Source organism: Pituophis catenifer, unplaced genomic scaffold (genome assembly GCF_029215685.1).
Source record: "Pituophis catenifer annectens isolate HBS135680 unplaced genomic scaffold, rPitCat1.0.hap2 SCAF_1, whole genome shotgun sequence".
Lineage (NCBI taxonomy): Eukaryota > Metazoa > Chordata > Lepidosauria > Squamata > Colubridae > Pituophis > Pituophis catenifer.
The window spans coordinates 107,189,123-107,210,517 of NW_027256881.1; the positions used below are offsets into that span (position 1 = coordinate 107,189,123).

Consider the following 21,395-nt stretch of genomic DNA (forward strand, 5'->3'; position numbering starts at 1 on the left):
ATTCTCAGGCTCAGTGTTCCCCTTATCAACAATATAAGGCAAAGCCATTAGTGTCAATGCTTCCAGGCAACTTCTCCAGCAGAACTTCTAACCTACAAAAGCCCTTTGGTTCCCTTGCAAGTGTCTGTCAATAAAACCAGCCAGGAGATATAGTGCAAGTGGGGTTATGTTCATTAAGAGTTTGCTAGGATGTGCATTTGTTAGGGATGTCAGAAATTCCTTCTGTAGCACATTGAGACAAGTTGAGAATCAACCTTTGCAACAATTTAGGAAGATCTGTCCCCAGCCTGGCCCTTCAGATCTCCAGCGTTGCCCCCATTGCTGCTCGGATTGAGTCCATCAATCTTATTCCTGGCTGTCCTCTTCTCTTCTTTTCTTTCCTTACACTTTTCCTTAATCCTTAGACAGGTAGTCCTCAACTTACGACCACAATTAAGCCCTCAATTTTTTTCTTATTAAGTGAGACATTTGTTAAGTGAACTTTGCCCCCATTTTACAATCTTCCTTGCCATAGTTGTTAAGTGAATCACTGCAGTTGATAAGTTAGTAACCTCGTTGTTAAGTGAATCTGGCTTCCTCATTGACTTCGCTTGTCAGAAGGTCGCAAAAGGTGATCACATGACTTGGGACCCAGCAACAGTCATAAATAGGAGTCAGTTACCAAGTGTCTGAATTTTGATCACATGATTGTGAGAAAACTTTTAACTTTGAAAAACAGTCATAAGTCACATTTTTCAGTGTTGTAACTTTGAACAGTCACTAAATGAACTGTTGTAAGTCGAGGACTACCTGTAATTACTGAAAGTAGTTCTGCTCTTTCCTGCAGATTGTTATCTTGAGGTACTTGCAGCCTTCCTTCCTTCTTTCCTTCCTCCCTCCCTCCCTCCCTCCCTCCCTCCTTCCTTCCTTCCTTCCTTCCTTCCTTCCTTTCCTTCGAATGCTTCCCTCAGTCCTTCAGAGCTGCATACTATTACATATTTTATTAAAAGTTCTTCCCCCAGGTCATCTTTGTGTCAATATTATACATTTAAAAAGTGGAGGAGAGAAAATATTATAGTTTCAATTTTTCTTTTTTCTTCTAATAACTGACATTCTTTTTTAATCTTTGTTTTATTTTAACATTCTTACTTAGGAAATAGCATAAAATATATTAATTAAAAATATTGTAACTTATACCTGTCAGTCTTTCAGTTATAGTTATTTGGAAGAGCAGCATAAGGAATTCCAGAAAACATATCTCCATTAGAAAGAATTTCAGCATATTAAGGCTATGTTGATACCGTCATTCTCAGAATAGCCAATCTATTGATTGCCTCGTGGCATTCAAAGTCAATCGATAGTGCTAGTTTTGATTCATTTTCCTGTGCAGACCTAAAAAAATTACTGAGAAATGAAAGTGGGTCACACATTCTGTTGTAATGCAGGCTCCGTCATTCTGTGAGGTTTCTGTTGATGTATTTGAAGCAAGGCTATCCTTTTTCCCAGTGATATTTCCTATTTAGGAAAGTAAAGGGGGATTCAAAATATGTTGCTGAATGTTTTTTGCATTCATAACATTTGTTTTGCTTTATATTTATTTGTTCATTTATTAACCAACTATGTTACTGCTTTCGATGAAAACAAAAGGCAAAAGCAATTTGCATTAAAAATGATCATACCAAATAGTAAATACACAAGTACAAAAGTAGCATACATTAGCATTATTTCTTTAGTATACTATTCCCTGATGTATCTGGTTTCAGTCCAAAGTTCACAACTCTCATTTTTAGTTCACTGTATAAATGGACGTTCACCATCCCCAGGATTATTAAGCGGGATATATGGAAATGTGACTATTTGGTTGCTATAGTTACCAGTAGACATGAAATCCGGCAGAAATATTTCTTCATGCTTCCTCTCTCTTTTTGCAATTTCAACTTTTGGTTTTCTTGGTTTTATTTCGACAGGATGCCTTGTGAAGTCCTGGGCAGCCATATTGGCTACTTCCAAAGCACAACCCCTCTTGTTCCGTATTATAGATTGCTTGCTTTTGCCCCATGCTGTGCTTCAGCAGGATAAAGAACTACCTGCAGTGATGTTGGCTGCCATTCGTGAGAATCTCCCGTTTTTCCTTCAGGTGTGTTGGTCTCTCTATGTTCACTATGTTCATATGAAAACACACACACAGGGACGGACATACATACACACACACACATACACATACACATACACATACACACACACACGGAGAGAAGCACCACTTTGATGTAGTAGGTGCTGGCCTAGAAATCAGGAGTCTGTGAGTTGGGCAAGTCACACTCTCTCTCAGCCCAAGCCCACCTCACAGGATTGTTGTGGAGAAAATAGAAAGAAGAAGGAGTATTATGTCTATTTGCCGCCTTGAATAACTTATAAAAGTAATAAGGTGGGTTAAAAAAATTCTACAGTATGCGTGTGTTTGCATAATAGAGGTAATAATGAGCACATGCATATATCGTTAAATTCACAAGTACCGCAAGATTAGGGGTGAGTGCACAATGCTCAAGGCTTGATTTTAATTATCTCAAAAGTATTTGCTACTTGTTCAAATACCTGACCTAGGCACATTTCTCTCCCTTATGTGTTTTAAAAAATGAAAACTGCACTTTTGAAGCAAATGATTGGTTTTTTTTTAATAATTTTTATTAATATATTCTATACACCAATACACAAATAAAATATACAATCCTGCCACCATGGTATAATGTGATTACATTGTCCATAAATATAAAGTCATTCCTTTATACATACATACTTGCCATCATATATATACATCATCATATATCTATTCTATCCCACCTTTTCTGGACCCAATCGTACCATAATTTCCAACTGTTATAAAATTCCGAATCTTTTTTACCATTGATCAATCTAGTTAATCTATCTGATTCCGCACACTCATTAAGTGAAGCAAATGATTGTTTATGTATCATTCACTGATTATGGATATTCCTCACATAAACACCATTTGTTTGGTGGCCATCAGAAGTTAAAATGGTGCTGAACATATATTATGTAACACTGAGTTCCTGAAGTTAACAGCCATTGGAGTAACCCCCACTGTCACATGACCAAAATTTGAGAACTTGGCAGACTGTGCCCACTTACAACTGCTAAGGGGCTTCAACTCCCCCCCCTCCATCTTTGCCCTTTGGCCGCCCTGCAAAGCAACACTCCTTGGTGGCAGTGGCCGTGGCAGAGCTTCCTTCTACTGATAAAATGCTAGCTGTCACTTGATCATTTTGCTAGTGTGAATTCAATATATGATCCTTCATGAATTCTCCAATAATAACTGCATATGGTTATGGAGTCATGATTTACTTCTGTTCCTGTTAATCTTAGAAAGCGTTTTCAACAAAACCTGTTTAAGCAGATAGGAGGAAAAAATGCATAGAACAAACAAAAAGTCATGAACAGAATATTCTTTATTCTAGCTACAACAAGCATAAATTTCATATAAAATAAGAAAAAGGATCAGAAATGAATACTCCAAACCATTCATAGTTTTTTAAATAAGATGTAAAATATTGGGGTCCTTCACAAAAGGTTTCCTGACATTGCTTTTCATTTTTTAATTTGGGGAATTTAAATATTAATTCCAAATACTAAAACTAAAATTAAATTATTGGACGGAAGCAAGATAAGAAAAAAATGTTTTTAACCATAGATAAGCGATCTTCAACAACTAGTATCCCAAAAGAAGACTTTATTTTGTTTTATTCTTTTATGAATTATGCGAACACAGTTTATAATAATAATAATAATAATAATAATAATAATAATAATAATAATAATAATAATAATAATAATTTTATTTCTATACCGCCCTTCTCCCGAAGGACTCAGGGCGGTGTACAGCCTATTTAAAAACAGAATAAACATCAATTTAAAATAATTTAAAAGTATTAAATAAATTTGGCTTAATTTAAAAACCCCAAAAATTTAAAACATCCAATTAAAAATTATGTTGCTAACCCAGCCTGGCGGAACAATAGGGTCTTGAGTGCGCAGCGAAATACCCGGAGGTCAGAAATCAGTTATGTCAGTTATTCCTGCACAATTGAATTACATAATAGAATTTTTGGTCAAATACGCAAAATGTAAGTCCTGTTGTTTATTTAAGCTAGGCATTTTATATTAATGACCAAATAATATGTTAAAATTTGTTTGGAACTTTTATATGATTCTATAATAAATTGTATACCTTATTTGTATATTGTCCCATGGCTAACTTAATTTTTACATTGTCAATCTTTTAACTAAAGAAAATGTCGTCAACCAAATGTTACAGATAGGCACATGATAATGCTGCTATTCTTAGATTATGCACTGGTCCAGGGGTCAGCAACCTGCGGCTCTGGAGCCGCATGCGGCTCTTTGGGCCTCTGCTGTGGCTCCCTGTCAGGTGATCCCACCACTGGCTGGCCCCACCCCTCGTCCTCCTCTCCCAGTACTCCTCACATGGCCTGAGAAGGTAAAGGCGATGACGGGGGATGGCGAAGCGGCCAGGGCAGAGACTCAGAGATACAGAGAGAGCGGGAGAGGGGGTGGGTGGGAGGGGAGAGAGATATATATATCAAAAGGATTTTGTGGTTCCCGGTGTTTTTTAACAACTGGTTCTCTGCCCTAATGACTGGCTGGGTAGGCATGGCTAGGGGAGGTCATGTGACTGGTAGAAGTGAATGACATTGAGTTGGCCACGCCCACCCAGGTTTTGTGGCTCCCAGTGTTTTCTTTTCTATGGGAAACAGGTCCAAATGGCTCTTTGAGTATTTAAGGTTGCAGACCCCTGCACTGGTCCAATGAATATCACCACGGACTAAAGAGGGGCACACTAATCTTTATCACTCTTCTGTAGAGAGTAGCACCTGGAGTTAGACCTCAATAAAACTTAAGTATTCCTAAACAGGCTTGAAAGCCTGACATGGATCATTAATGGCTAGAAGTTCAAGCAGGTGGTACCAAGGGGTGATTTTCTACTCATCTGATTATTATAAAATAGACTTATATGGAGCCAGAAGGCTCAAGGGGCGTTTCAGAACCCAAGGGGATTTCAATTTATCCCAGCTGCTATTGGGTATTTTGTGGCTAACCCCCTGAACCAACTTCTCTATAAAGTAGAATTTGGTTTGGGAGAAAAAGGCAGTCTGCTTGAGATCATCCACACCAAGTCTCTGAAGTATTTCAAGTGCCGGATTGCATTTCAAATGTGGCATGTTTACAAGTAAACGTAGGGCCTGGATAAAGGTATTTAACATTTTGATTAATGCTGTTCGTTTGTTTTTTAATATAAAAATGGCCTGGCCCCTTTAACACTGATAGATTCTTTGTGTGCATCCTGAAAACTGATAAGCTATAGACTCAGCTTTCTACCAGAGGCTGGTGAGCTACAAGTACACTAAAGACACTGAAATAAAGATTTTCCAATATGGACAGAAAGAGTGAGGTAGAAGCCCTCAAGTTTAGTAGCAAAAACCTAGCTTCATAGTTTCCAGGTGGCATGATGTGTCAAACATCTTACCCTCCCAAGTAACATAGTGTTTTTCCTTGAAGATCTTAACATCCTCCCTTTAGCAATTCTCATGGATATTCATGATAATTCATAAGAACACTCAGTAGGTCTCTGCCCACAAGGGGCAAGCATGATTAAAACTTGGCTCCACATTTTTCAACTCTTCTGTAACGACATCTTAATATCGTGATAACCCCTTTAGTACATGATTTCCATAGCTTACTTTTGTAAGCTATTTACTTGCAGACAGAGATTGCAAAATCGTGTATATATATATATATATACATGTATGTATGTATGTATGTGTGTATGTATATGTTTGTGTGGCAGTGTCTGGGCAACTGAATGGAGCTAGCAGAGTGTTTTAATGGCCAGATGCCCTTCCTGTTGCCAATGCAGAGTTTTGTTCAGCAGATATATTCTCAGTGTTCCCAGAGATAGAAAATCTGCCTCTACTTAGGATCGAACTCACAGCCTCCTGATTGTGAGGCAAGAGCTCCACCTCTAGGCCACCGCTCTCTCTTTCTCCCCCCTCCTCTCTCTTTCTGTGTGTGTGTGTGTGTGTGTGTGTAATGAATGTTTGAAAGTCACTCAGTCAGTTCTCATGCTTAAGTGGGACTAGAACTCATAGTCTCTTGGCTTCTAGGTCAGCACTTTAACCACTACATCAAACTGAAATAGTCAGATATCATATTATTGGCTGATTTTATTTGTGTAGTATATATTTCCAAGAAATAGACTATACTTACAATATAATATAGAAAAATACATCACTATATATAAAACATTTCATTGCCTCAATTACCATTTATTTAAAACTATATCAAAAACTAAATATAACCTACCATTAAATCAAGACTATGAATACCAACATTCATTATTTTATTAATAGCAGTATTCTATTCAGTAATATAATACTAACATTCTATTTACAATTAAAAAGTTGTTCAATAATTCTCATTAAGGGACCTAACAAGAAGATTGTGATTTTGGGCCAGTCACTCTCTCTCAACCAACCCACCTCACAGAGTAGTTGTGGGGAAAATAGGAGGAGGAAGTTGTGTTGAATATGTTTTCCACCTTGAGTTAATTATAAAAATAATAAAGGCAGGATACAAATGAATAAAAATAAAATCTTTGCCCACCTATATGTGATTAAGGATAAAATGGAACAGAGAAGAACAGTCAAAAGATACTTCAAATTTCTCACTCTCAGTCACAAGAGTCACCTGGGTCACATGACCTGCAGTAAGTTAATAGGTCATTGTTACCTTTACGGCAGCCCTCCTGCCTGTCTCTAGAAAAAGACTCTTTGTCCTAGATTTGGGGCAAAGCAAGTGTAAATGACCAAGCTCCGATAGTAAATATGTTCTTGGTTTTTGTTTTTGTTTTTTTTAAATCTTATCCCCTTTTTGTACATTTTAATAAATAAAACACCCACTTGATATATTTGGAAATTTCAGATACGTTGGGGTAGTGATGCTACCAGGAATTCTCACCAGGATATTTCTAGAAGATTCTACTTATAGAAGACTCGTTGGATGTCCTGATGAGGATAGTGATGTTTTGCATTCACAATTTGAATGTGGCAAATTATTATTGTTCCCTTCCCTTCCCATCCCCCCTTCACTTCTGTAGGGCTTGTCCTTTATATGTTGCCATTGCCAGTCTCAAAGTCAGAGTGCCTATTTGAACCAATTGTTACGGAATGTGATTCGCCAGTATTTGGGACGCTTTCTTCTGTCATCTCAAGCCGGGCATCATCCCATCTTGCTGGCGTTGCACGGTTCTGCTGCCACTCCAGAAGCCATTCATCTACACAAGACATCTGTCCAAGTCATCAGGTAGCATCCAGAAAATAAAATCAACGGTTGGCATTTAAATGTTTAATAGCTAAATTGGTGGAGGAAAAAATGCATTGGTGTCTTTACTTTGAAAGCAATACAAGCATGATATTGTAGGAGGAAATGCTCAGAACTTTTTAGCTGAAAAATATCTGGATTGATTTAATTCCATCAGAACACACTGTGTATAACCTGTTTCCCTGAAAATAAGACTCAACCGTAAAATAAGCCCAGCATGATTTTTCAGGATGCTCGTAATATAAGCCCTACCCCCAAAATAAGCCCCAGTTAAGATCGTCAACCAGACAGAGGCGTTTAGTACTGTATTTCCCCCAAAATAAGACCTAACTGGAAAATAAGCCATAATGCATCTTTTGGAGCAAAAATTAATATAAGACCCAGTCTTATTTTGGAAGAAACATGTATGTAAAAAAATTTGGGTGAAAATGCAGCTGAAGACCATACAAACATATAATTCCCATTACGTATCCTAAAGAATGATAGAATGATTTCTTTTTATTTTCTTCCAGTGAAAATTATCTACAGTTCAAAGGTAATGCCCCTCCTCCTCGCCTAGGATCGGTGTTAGCTTTCACTCTTGAAGCACTGCAAAGGACCAAAAGCATTGAAATATATGATGTTGAGACGTTGCTGCCTTCTGTCTTAAAGTGCCTCATATTGGTTAATGAATCACAGGGTAAGCTTAGGAGCTTCTGTTGTTGTCTATATAGAGGTGCATTAGAATATCAGAAAGTATAAGAAAAAGATCACAGACTTCATTGTACAAGGATAATATATACGGATGGTGGTGAATACAAAGATTTTCCAATCTGGCGATAGACTTGTGAGTGATTAAAGGATCTTACAACTATAGTAGATAGTTAATGTCTTGAATCAGCCACTGGCATCATTTGATCATCGATATAATCAGACCTAAATTGATAAAAAAATTCTGGCATTTATTTCTTAAACTCCAAATGCTTAATTTACAACCCTAGCTACAGAATTAACTCGAGAAGAAATAGGTTCTGTACTGACATATAATGAAAAGCTTTCTAGCTGGGTAAGAGCCATGCAAGGACAAATATGACAAATACCTACTGGGCTGCTTTGCATATTAGTGACAGCTAACCAGTGCTCAAGGAGGCACAAGCAGTCCTCGCTTAATGACCATTTGAAGTTGCAAACTAAACAGATGGTACTTATTACTGGTCCTTGAAGTTACAGCATGGTCACATTATCAAAAATTGGGCATTTGGCAGTGGGCCAGCATTTACAACCACAATGTGCATTTCAGTTCCTCCCACCCGCCTAACACCCCCCCCCCCAAATCTGCTTTTGGCCATCCTGCACTCTGCTGCCACCTACCTTTACAGCTCCTGGCTGACATTCTGTGTTTTCTTCCTCCTTCTGCACCAGCCAGGGATATATGCAGCAAGGGTGGCAGAACCGCATCTACCAAAGGGGGCTCACTGTCCCAGCTGGGGAGGAAGGAGGAGAAGCTAGCACTTTCCACAGGCAGAAGAAATGTGAGGTCTTCTAGCAGTGCCATGGTCTTTATCTAATAACTGGGACTATCGGAATTGCTGTCACCAAGCAGCAGAATCATGTGATGTTTTGTCTAACAATCATTTTGCTTAGTGACAGAAATTCCGGTCCGAATTAGGATTGTTATGCGAGGTTTACTTCTACTACTATTTTACCTCTTCACAACTATGCAATCTGTCTTGAGCTCAGGTGATTAAATCAAACTGGATGTCATGCAGAACCTCCCCTCTACCAAACTTTCAGTTCATGTGGGTTGGCTGCTTTGCCTAGAACTGTTTCCTAGGCAGAAAAGGAACAATTCTCATTGAATGAAGTTCTCTTTAGAACAACTTTAACAGAATACAAAGTTAGGGCGAAATCCTGGTAGCAGCACTTCAGCCGCTGCTGAATCCAGGTCCTGGATTAAGTTGCTAATCAAGATTCCCGCTAGAACAGGGCTGTCAAACTCATGGCCTACAGGCTGGATGTGTCACACGCTGCCCACGCCCACGCCCAGTTTAGTGAAGGGGGGGGAGTTGCAATCGGTCACGTGACACCACTGTGATGATGCGAGTTTGACACCCCTGCTCTAGAAAGAGAATTGCTTGGTCTCTTCTGTGGTTGCAACGACTTAATTGTCATGCTTCCAGAATATTCATATAATATTAATGGTAACAACCTTGAGTTAGAGAGTACTTTTAAGATTCAAATACTTTAGTTTACCATTTCAACTATTTAGTTTATTGGGTAGAACAAAGGTGAGAGATAACGGTTTGTCTAAGGTTAATGTGGCACAGTGGTTAAACTGCAATATTGCAGGCAAACTCTGCCCACAGCCTCAAGTTCGATTCTGAGAGGGCTCAGGGTTGACTCAGCCCATTCTTCTGAGGTCAGTAAAGTGAGGACCCAGATTGTTGGGGGAAATATGTAAATAAATATGACATTGTAAACCGCTCAGACTGTAAACAGCTCAGACTGTAAACTGCTTTATATACTGGTATATAAGCATATCCTCCTATTGCTATTGTGCACACATGAGAAACATGAGGCCTGAACAGACCTACTAAAGCTGATACATTTCACATGTGCCACTTCAGGATTCTGTACAGCAAAAATTAAGAGAAATATACCTCGAAGAGGTTGGATTTTCTCAATAATTCAATAGGCCTTAAAAGATTATTATATAAACTCGGTCTCCAGCTATTTAGTGGTCATTTATTCCATTGTGCATCTTCCCTTTAAACGTTTTACATTCATTAGGCCTTGAGACACTCAGAATCATAATGCCAAAAACAATCACTCCCTCAACCCCAATCATTTCATAAACTTCCTAGGGCTCTTTTTGATGTAGCTATTCCGAGGCTCAATGCAATTTGTCTCTTGCAGTTAAAAAACTCTCAACGGAGATACTACAGTACTTGGTAGAAGGCTGCCAAACAAGGCCAGGAGGCGAGCTTGCCACCCAGCTGATTTCTGTGTTTAGGTAAGTAGAATACTAGCCAACTGGCACCGAAATGATTGCAAGCATTTGACAGAAAACATGTTCTTTTAAGCAACTAATTATCCCTAACATAATTTGATGTGGATTGTTTATATACTTTCATTCTTGGCAAGATGGTTTATTGTGTGGATTGGCCAACAAATCAGGAAGCACACGCACATCCCACCCCCTGTAGATGTTGAATACTAGGGGGGAGATTGTCATAGTTGCAGCCATGAAGACAAAGGAGTTTTAATGTGCGTTGAAGCTTCATCTTTAAGGAGAATTATATACTGCCTTGTGAAATTCCACTGTGCGTTCCTCCGTCGCTGCTCTCTCATTGACAAATATTCTTGATCATCTGCAGATTTGGTACAATAAATATTTAAAGACTTTCCAGGGTGAGAGATTCGAAAGTGGTAAATTAAAACTTATACAGTGGTCCTCAGCTTACGACCACCATTGAGCCCATAACTTCCATTACCAAACAAGGCAGTTGTTAAGTGAGTTTTGCTAATTTTATGACCTTTTCTTTTTTTGCCAAAGTTGTTAAGCAAATCAATGCAGTTGTTAAATGAATCATGTGGCCATTAAGCAAATTTGGCTCGCCCTCCCCAATTGACTTTGCTTTTTGGAAGCCAGCTGGGAATGGGAAGCACATGACCCTAGGACAGTGCAACTGACATAAATGCATGCTGGTTGTCAAATACCCAAATTTTGAGCACATGCTACAATGATCGTGTAAAAATTATGTCACTTTTTTCAGTGCCCTTGTAACTTCAAACAGTCACTAAACGATAGGTTGTAAATCAAGTTACTACATGAAATTTAAGATTGTTTTGCTTCACCGTTAATAGCTTGAGGTCTCTGACTTTTCCAAACCCCACAGGTAATGGCGGAGCCTGAAATTCATGAGAACAAATTTTGTGTAGCATAGGAATAAATGTTACTGTTTCCTAATGTTAAGGTAATGATGATTTAATAGTTACCAGCTGCTGTAAAGCTGTAAACCGAGATGATAACTGAGGATGAGTCAGCAGGGTTATTGCCTCTTTCAGACAGAATAGAAGTCAGCAGGGTTATTGCTGTTTTAAGAAGCTGGCTATATAAGGGAGGCCATTAGAGGGCATCTCTCTCTCCTCGTATATCACTCTCCTCGTTGTGTTCTATCTGCATTGTAGTTCTCCGGATAGAGTTGAAGACTGATTGCTTGCCTGGTATGTGCCTACCACGTGTATGTCTGTATATAGAAGTCTTGTATATAAACCACTGTTTATAATGACAAAACCTCTGTGTCCTGTATTTTGCTCCTGGGTTGTCTCAAAATAGTAGTCACGTTATAAACACTCTTGACACCTAATATTGAATGTTATCTTTCCCAAATTTGGTCTTTTCCAAGTATTTTGAATTTACACTCTCATCATGCCTTAAATAACAGAGGTATCTAAAGTGCTTTGGTTTTGAAACATTACAAGCTCAGAAAGGGTTGTTTACTGTAAATGTTTCAGTATTGGCTGTCCATATTGCAAATGTTTCAAGCTCAAAGCTTTCAAGATCAGAAGACATTTGATATGGTTGGAATAGCATTGCAATGCTGTCAACAAAGTTGGATCGCCTGTTTCAAATTTAAAATTAAAATCAAAAACTAGTTTGACATAGTAGTTATGGTGTGGACTAGAAACATTTTGCGTTGTCTAACACTAGCCACTAGAAACAAGAGACTATAAATTCTAGTTATCTCATAGACATAGAAACGATCTGGTGACTTTGGACCATTTACCTCCCTCTACCCAATTCTCACACCTTTCCCCGTGTGGAGAAAATAGAGGAGAGAGTATAATATTTGAAGTATTCAAAATAAATAAATAAAAATAAAAAAATAAATGGGTTTGGGCTTGAATCTGGCTGAGGGACTCTGGGAGTTGAAGTCCACAAGTCTTAAAGTTGCCAAGGTTGGAGACCCCTGATCTAAAAGATTCTTCCACCCATTTACCATCATCTTCAAGCAAAGCCATTGCTGCATGTCAGCCATGTTGTCCTCAGGGGATGATCCAAAAAGACAAGATGGATTGATTACACCATTGTGGCCACCATCTTGATTTTTTAGATCATCCTTACAGATACTCCTGATCTCAGCCATTTTATTGCTGTTCCTTCATCTATGTTTCTACATAGTACTAAACCATTCGTTCAAGTAACTGGGCAAAATAATGCATACTGGGACAACAATTGAACCAAGATACTTCACATCAGAGGTGAAATCCAGCAGGTTCTGACAGGTTCTGGAGAACTGGTAGCAGAAATTTTGAGTAGTTCGGAGAATCGGCAAATACCACCTCTGGCTGGCCCCAGAGTGGGGTGGGAATGGAGATTTTGCAGTATCCTTCCCCTGCCACGCCCACCAAGCCACGCCCATAGAACCGGTAGTAAAAAAAATTGGATTTCACCACTGCTTCACATGGGCTAACTTACAGAATGTATTCAAAATGGAATTGAAATTTGGCAAATTTTTATAAAACATTTCACTCATAGCGTAAACATTCTATGAAGCAATTTATGACATAATACAAAATGTCATAAATCATTTCCTGTGCTGATGTTTTGTGCTGTACAGTTCAACACGGGCTTTTTTTCAAAGCATATACATCTCTACATATCTTGCTGAATTTTTAAGAACTTTCCAGGTATAATACAAGCTCTGCCGTTATTGAAGGCATTGACAAATCTGAGAAGGAAATATCTCCGAAACGATGACCCAAGGGATCACGGGTTGTCTAGTTGTGAGGAAAAAAATTGGTCTCAGATTCCTTTAGATTCACCTTCTTGCCACTGCAAGACCAATTTTACCGAGATACTAAATTTAACAATATCATGGGCTTGCTACATTTATGTCATAGTAAATTAATTCCCTACATTTGGAGACCACACTTCATTACCCCATGACCAGATTACTGGAATGCTGCATTTTTAACAGTTTTGCTGAACTTGCCTGTATGTTTGCTTTTATTGCAAAAATGTGTATGCCTCCCGACTCGCCAGACTTTTTATTTAGCTGTAAATATTTAACCTAATGATGTTAACTAGTGTCCATGTAGGAATTCCTTGTGCCTGTTTCAAAGAATCCATTCCATGTTAAATATTTTTTTTTCAGACAGCTTCTAAAACACTGAGTACTCTGAAAAGTCATATTTAGATTTCTAAGAAGTATTGTTCTGTCAGAAACACTTATCTTCAATTATAACTGTAAGAGAAGAAATTGATAGCAAGTGCAAATTGTGGATAAAATCACACTTCCATTCTGAATAAAGGGGCAGATGTGATCGTTTTTAACTTGGATTCCTGATGTTCGTACTGCTGAATAGAAGATGCATTTCTTCTGGACTTTTTTCTCGTTGTACAATATCTTTTTTTTTTCCTTTGTGGTTCTTGGCTGTACACCACCACCACTATCACCCAGATCTGCTCCAGGAGATTCCCCAAATATCCAGAGCTGTAGATTGAAAACATAAATGCTTCAGACTACTATGCAAGATGGTTGGAATAATTGACACTTTCAGTGAGTCAGAGACATAGTAACAGGGTTGAGAAACAAAAGGCGGGTTTAACGTCTCTGTAGGGATTACCCTACCAAAGATCTCTAATTTCAGCAATGAATTCAGATTAGCTTAAACTAGAAAGGCTTGTATTGTCTAAGTGTTGGAAAAATTGAGTTCTAATCCTGCTTTAGGCATTCAGATAGTCCTTGACTTGCAACCATTTGTTTAAAGATAGTTCAGAGTTACAACATTCTGGAAAAATAGCCTATATAATAGCCATTATATGACCTATGACCTGTTCTTGAAGTTGCGATCATTGTACCTGTTAAGGAATTCGCAGAGCAATCCTAGAGTAGCAAGGGTGTGCACATGAAAGCGATTGAGAGCAGTTGCGAATAACCACAGCCAACACACAGATACACTGAGTTTACTTTTAGGAAATAGTAATAAGGCACAGTCCAATAAACAGTCCAGGTCATACACAGATAAAGCAGTAGATAGTAAAACAATAGTCCAGGGATATTCCAATAACAAAGTCTTCTTGCCAGTCGTTGTAGTCATACACAATAAACAGTTGCAAACAGTAGCAAACACAGCAAAGAGCAGTAACGATCAGCAAAGAGCAATAATGGTCAGCAAAGAGAAACAAACCATGTTTCAAGCTTCCTCTTAAGGACATTGACTACAGAGCTAACCAATCAGGACACAGTATGATGCAATACAGCAATACAGTCTTAAAGCTATATTGAGGGTTTATATATTGCCAACCCAACAAGTTAGGTAATTATCATTTCCTAACAGCACCACTTCTGCAGTTATCCAGTTGCAACTTGAGCACTCATCCATCCATCCATCCATTCATTCATGAAATTTATATGGCTGCTCACTCACTCTAAGTGACTCTGGGCGGCTTACAAACAATAAAAAAACCACAATATAACAGAATGAAATACAGTAACCCCTCACTCCCCTGACAACAACACACAATCAAACAAGCCACTTGATGGGCTCCATCCCACTGTGGCAACTGGCTCACATTTATGATGGTTGCTGTGTCCTATGGTGATCATGTCATCACAATTTGTGATCTTCCCAGCTAACTTCCAACAAGCAATGTCAGTGTGGAAAGCTGGGTTTACATAATGAGCATGTGATTCACTTAATGACCAAATGGTTGTAAAATTAGATCTGATCACTTGACGACTCACTTAAATACTACATTGCTTAGGGCAGTGATGGCTAACCTTTTCAGAAACGAGTGCCCAAAGCATGCGTGCATGCGTGAATCACCAAAATGCAATGTGTGCCCTCCCTTGTGCATGTGTGAGCGTGCCTGCATGTGCCCCACCCCCATGCCTGCACACGTGTGTTCCCCTGCATGCGCCCTGCCCCCACATGCACTCGCGGCCCCACATGCGTCCCTCTCCACACAAATGCACACACAGCCCCCGCATGTGCCTGCACATACACACACACCCCACGCATGCGTGGCAGAGACCCGAAGACCGGTGGGAGGCACCCATGTATGTGCGGCGGAGTTGAACTGGGGCGACAGCTCACGGACCCACAGAGAGGGCGCTGTGTGCCACCTCTGAAACAGATGCTATAGGTTCACTATCACGGGTTTAGGGACTGAAATCCCAGTAGCAATTGTGATTGTAAGTCAAGGACTATCTGTAGAAGCCAAAAGAGTGATCTTGGACCAGTCACTTTGTGTCATCCCTAGGTAAAAGACAACCACATTTCCAAAAAAAGAAAACTGCATTGATTTGTCCACCTAGTTGCCTGGGATCATAGGGGGGAAAAAAAGTGCATACAGTCAAGCAAACAGATAAAAATGCTACTGTTCTTTTCGTGATTCATGCAGAATTCACTTAAAGAATTCAGAGAGCTGTAATTTAGATTGGTTAAATAATTAAAGGTGAGCTGATAAAATGGCCATTAAAATAAGAATAGAATATTTTGGCTTGGGAATTCCATTTTAAACATAACACAGAGCTTTAATAACAATTGGTTCTGAAAGAAGTGCTTAGCGTTACTTTTGGAAAAGGCATTCCTAAGGATTCAAAAGGGCATGTTTACACAATTCTGAACAGGATTTAGTCCTTCCTTGGGATGGCTCCTGAGGATACAAGCTGGATTTTTGATAATAGCCTCAGAATTGGATGACAAAGGGACTTTTCCATCCTTGTTCTAATCTGTGATGAAGACAAATTGTGATTTCGTGTATTGCTTTCAATTATGTAATATACACATTTTATATATAATAAATTATACATATATATTTATATTATAATAAAATAATATATTTGTATATGTATGTATGTGTATGTATGTATGTATATATATATATACATACATTTGTGTGTGTCTGTGTATATATATACACACACACATATACACTGTGTATATATATACTGTATGTATGTGTGTGTGTGTGTGTCTGCACACCCATGTGTGCACACTCTCAGCTGTGTGCATTGGTTGCTTTCCTTCTGCTTCCAGATAGCATCCATTTAGATACTCCATGAATTGTTTTTCAAATAAAAGCAAGCATTTCTTGGCTGAGCCTGTTTTCTGAAAACCAAAAAGGTATCTTTGCAATAAATGCCCTTCTCTCCGCCTACAGGCAGTTTATTCAAGATTACACTACTGTGTATGATAATCAGGTTTATAGCATCTTGGAAACAGTGGCGATTCTGGACCAGTCTCTGGTCGTCTGTCTGATTCCGGCTATGACTGAGGCCCTGAGAAATTCAGAGTACAAACAAGGCCTTGGCAGAAACACCTTGCAAAGGTAAGTTTGGGGATTACTGTTGCTTTAGAGCAGGGGTGTCAAACTCAATTTCTTTGAGGGCCACATCAGGGTTGTGTTTTGTGTGGATATGGCCAGGATGGGCATGGCCAGTTTGACATCACTCGTTTTGGGGGCGCCTGTGCTGGTCTGAGCGCTCTGGCAGTGAAAACAGGCTCCCGGGCTTCATTTTCGGCTGCGACGGCCTCCTGCAACCCTCTCCCAGTGAAAACGGAGCTCAGGAGAGCTGCATGTGGCCCTCCCAAGCTCCGTTTTCGCTGGCAGAGGTGCACTGCAGGCCGGTCCTTCGCTGTTTCCAGGGTGGCCCTACAGGCCAGATCTAAGCATCCTGCAGGCCGGATCCAGCCTCCAGGCCTTGAGTTTGACACCCCTGATTTAGAGCAACAAAGAGATGTCCACTCATTCTTTCCAAAAGCTTTTTTGAAGGATGGTACATATTTCCTTCAGGCAGAAGTTATTCACAGTTCTTTTCGCTTAGTTCTTTCATATATAGAGATTACAATTTCGATTCCCTCTCCCCTCCCCCCCTCCCCCGCCACCCAATTTGATTTCCTGTTTTCAGTTTCCACACAAATGCAGCAGTAAATGGATGTCGGAATCATCACGACGCCTTTTGTTGTGTGAACTCCATAATAAGAGTTCCCTAATCAGTATGCGTTACGGGTTTGAATCTCTTGCTGTAAGAAATATGCTACCCTTAAACCAGGTACCCTAATACTGAGTTACTATGGGTAGAGATATGAAAAAATAAGCTTTCTGAACTGAAAGAAAATTGTGTGCTTTTAGTAAGGCCCTGTGATTTTAATCACAAATCAGTTGTCATTTTATTGAATATGAAATGACCCGTGCTCTAAACTGGTGCAGTTTTAATCTTTTTGAAATGATGCTGATGCTATCTTATGGAATGGAAGTGGAAAACAAAGCCAATTTAGTCTTCTATTAACTTCCTTTACTTGTTTCCTAAGTGCAGAGAAATTGATAACAACATAATATAAATATATAATTCCTGTTGCTAGTTAGCTTTCTCTGTTCTAGTATGTTTTTCTTTCTGGTTGTAAAATAATAACATGCAAACTTTGAATGATTCTGCCTCGACAAAAAGGCCATTCAACAGGTTCTTATTTGTATCCCTGCTTATTTGGGCCCTCTTCTTTTTAATGACCACCTTCTATGTGGTTGGAAATGCATATTTGGTCCAAGATGCCTTGATTAGGTGCCTGCATTATGTAACTAAAATTGGATTGAGAGTAAAGTATATGTTGCTCAAAACAAGTGGTGTTCCTCCTCAAACAACCCAAAAGGACTTGGCTGGACTTGTGAATGTATATTCTGGAAGTTCTGCATTCTTATTTTGTCGTCTCTTCCAGGTTTTTCCAATGTCTGTATCTCAGCTTAGATTACACCCTGCAGTCTTCATATCTGAGTCCTTCGGGAGAAGGGCAGTATAGAAATTTAATAAAGATAAAGATATCTACCCATACCTGTTTTTGAGTGCTCTTTAAAGTAGGGGTATCAAACTCGATTTCATTGAGGGCTGCATCAGGGTTGTGTTTGACCTCGGAGGGCCATGGGTGGCCGTGGCCAGGGTGGGCATGGCCAGCTCGATGTCACTCGTGTCGGGGGCACCTGTGATGGCCAAATGCTAAGCCAGGACTTCCCTGAGACCCTCACTCATTCTTGTTGTAAGACCCTTCCTTCTTTACTTCCTTCCCTCCCTCCCTTCCTTTTCTTTTTCCTTCCTTCTTCATTCTCCTTTCTTCTTCCTTCCCCTCTTTCCTTATTTTTCCTTCCGTGCTCTCTTCCCATCTTCCCATCTTTGTCTTTCCTCTTTCCTGCCCCTTCTTGCATTCTCAAATGCAAAAGGGGAAACATTTCTCCTTTTGTTTTGTTTTTAGTTTGTTTTGTTTTTAGTTTGTGCCCCATTTTCGGCTGCGACCTCCTCCTGCAGCCCTCTGCCAGTGAAAATGGAGCTCGGGTTGCGGGCACCCCCCCCACCCCCCATGAACCTTTTTCACTGGCAGAGGCTCCATGGGCTGGTCCTTTGCTGTTTCCAGGCCGGCCCCGCAGGAGAGATCTAAGCACCCCGCGGGCCAGATCCAGCCCAGGGGCCTTGAGTTTGACACCCCTGCTTTAAAGAGAAAAGTGGGGAAAGAATATTTTAAATAAATGAATTGGACATAAATATTTTATAAGCTGGATGGCGATCACTTTATAAGAAGAAAGGATTTCTTTTGGACTGTTCCCGATGATGATTAAAGAATGTAAATCTGGAAAGAGAGACCTGTACTCTGAAACTTAACTTAAATGGAAATTCTTTCATAGCCATTCACAATAGTGAGCCTGACTTCTGTAGCAGAACTTTTGCTAAGCTACAGCTCCTCTAATTCTAGATCAATATCAGGGGTGAAATCCAGCAGGTTTTGACAGGTTCTGGAGAACTGCAATTTTGAGTAGTTCAGAGAACCGGCTAATACCACCTCTGGCTGGCCCCAGAGTGGGGAGGGAATGGGGATTTTGAAGTATCCTTCCCCTGGAGTGGGGTGGGAATGGAGATTTTGCAGTATTCTTCCCCTGCCACGCCCACCACACCACGCCCACAGAACCGGTAGTAAAAAAATTTGGATTTCACCACCGATCAATATGCCTGAGAATTATAGAGGTGTAAACTAGGACATCTGTTAATGTAGCGACAAGGAAGAGGTTGATTGAAATAATGATTAAAATTGCCATGGACTCAAGCTGTTGCTTCAATAACTTAAAAAAAAAATCTAAAATAGTAATAATCTCATGACTTGCACTAAACAGTACAAAATTATAGGAAAAAAATATTGTCGATTTGCTTACAATAGCAAAAGAATGACATGCCTGATTCTTAAGCTCTATGACACTGGTTTTAATTAAAATGTTATATCTTTTGTTTGTTTTCCTTCTTAACAGAGAAGCCTACAAAAGACTTTTATCTCACCTCACAGAGCCTGGACAAATGGAGATACTGAAACTGGAAAATGAGTCCTATTAGCAGCATGTTGATTGGTTTGCGTGTGTGTGTGTGTGTGTGTGTGTGTGTGTGTGTGTGTGTGTGTGTGTGTGTGTGTTTGGGTGGAGAGAGAGAGAGAGGGAGATGTTCCCTAGAATGCTGGTCCTTTATGCAGACAACACATTTCCTGTGTATAGGTACATAATGTTTCTGCATATTTTTATATAAGCAGATGTGATTTAATATTTTAAAACTTCAAACAACATATGCAAAATACCCTGAATGTTTTTTCATTTCACATGAACATTGGGTGCCATTACAATCTATCAGAACTAGAAAGCTATGCCAAGAATAAAAATGTGTTATATACTAAATACTAAAAAGAAATGGGAAACACAATCTCCAACAGTATCTTTTTCCTGATCCAGTAAATCAGCTGTCAGGTCTTTCAGTTTGACATCTTGAATGTTTTGCACACCAACACTTCACATGAGCAAGGCCAGGATGTGGTGAAGAAACTTGAGTACCTTATGTTAACAGACGATCTTGTGTATGCATTGCGTGGAATGGTAAGAGCTGTCCTAGCGTTGCCCCTGTTTTAAAATCTGTAAACGTGTATTGCAGAATTCGACCTCTGACCCTTTCTATGTTATCCTTATACTTGCTTGAGCTGTGTTCCTATTCTTGAATACCAAGAACTGATTCAATAATGAAAACTGCTCACCAGGTCACTGTATTGCTGTATGGATTCTCATTCAATAAATTATGCAATTGCCACATCTGGCGTGTAGACCCTTCATTTTAAGTAGGGTGCTATATTGACTCAGTGGCAAAACGGGTGAAATGAAATTTTTCAGTTAATAACCAGAGACTCTTTTTTGTGTGTGTGTGTCCATCAATTATTGTCACAAAAACTTCCTCCTAGTCTTGTTGAGAGCATTTTCTATTATTAGGGTTTTATTATGTAAAGATAGCAGATTATCTCTTCCCTAACTCAGCTATTATTACATCAGGACCTACAGGAACTAAAAGCTTCTTTAGGCTACTTAATAGTGTGGCACCAAAACCTTTTCATTTATGAAAGAAACTTACTGAATTTACATTGTAGTTTCTTATAAGCAACTATACTTTGGAAGAGTTTAATTCAGTTCAAAAGGCCTTCATTTCTAAAAGGTTTTCTTTAAAAACCTTCAGGTGAGATTCTTTCAAAATCTGAGTCTTTACCTTTCAGTAGAAACGCGAAACAGAAATAGGCCTTTTGCATTAACTTTTTGAGTGCAAAGCCTTTGATTTGTAGGAAAATAGGAATTACATTATAACAGCTTGTTTAACCAAACAGTCTTTTATTGGAAATATAATTAATACTGAGATATTTAAAGAGTTTTATGAGTCTCCATTCATGAAAAATTACTCTTGAATGAGGAGTCAGTTGAAAGATTTATTAACACATCTTTTTAACATTGTATTATATGATCGCTGACAGTGATTATTTGCCTGTGGATTCAGGGAACAGATATCTAACTATTGCAGAGAAGCTTTATAAATCTGCATTGGCTGATTATCTTGAGAAGTAGCGGAGAAAATTTGAACAATTGCAGAGTGCACATGACATGGCAAAATATATATGGCAATAATATACAGAAATATATAAAATGTTAAAATTTAATTGGGTACATAAAAAATCCC

The 21,395-nt window shown here is 39.1% G+C and overlaps 1 protein-coding gene across 1 annotated transcript in view; it reads left to right on the top strand.

The window, feature by feature from the left end:
* The window catches only part of MMS22L (MMS22 like, DNA repair protein), an 81,350-nt gene extending 61,599 nt beyond the window's left edge, over positions 1-19,751 (top strand). The window contains exons 19-24 of the mRNA XM_070953819.1: positions 1,947-2,116; positions 7,169-7,374; positions 7,905-8,071; positions 10,288-10,384; positions 16,547-16,714; positions 19,670-19,751. Of these exons, the coding sequence (XP_070809920.1) occupies positions 1,947-2,116; positions 7,169-7,374; positions 7,905-8,071; positions 10,288-10,384; positions 16,547-16,714; positions 19,670-19,751 (890 nt within the window). The remainder of the gene's footprint in view (positions 1-1,946; positions 2,117-7,168; positions 7,375-7,904; positions 8,072-10,287; positions 10,385-16,546; positions 16,715-19,669) is intronic.
* Positions 19,752-21,395: the final 1,644 nt, after the last annotated feature.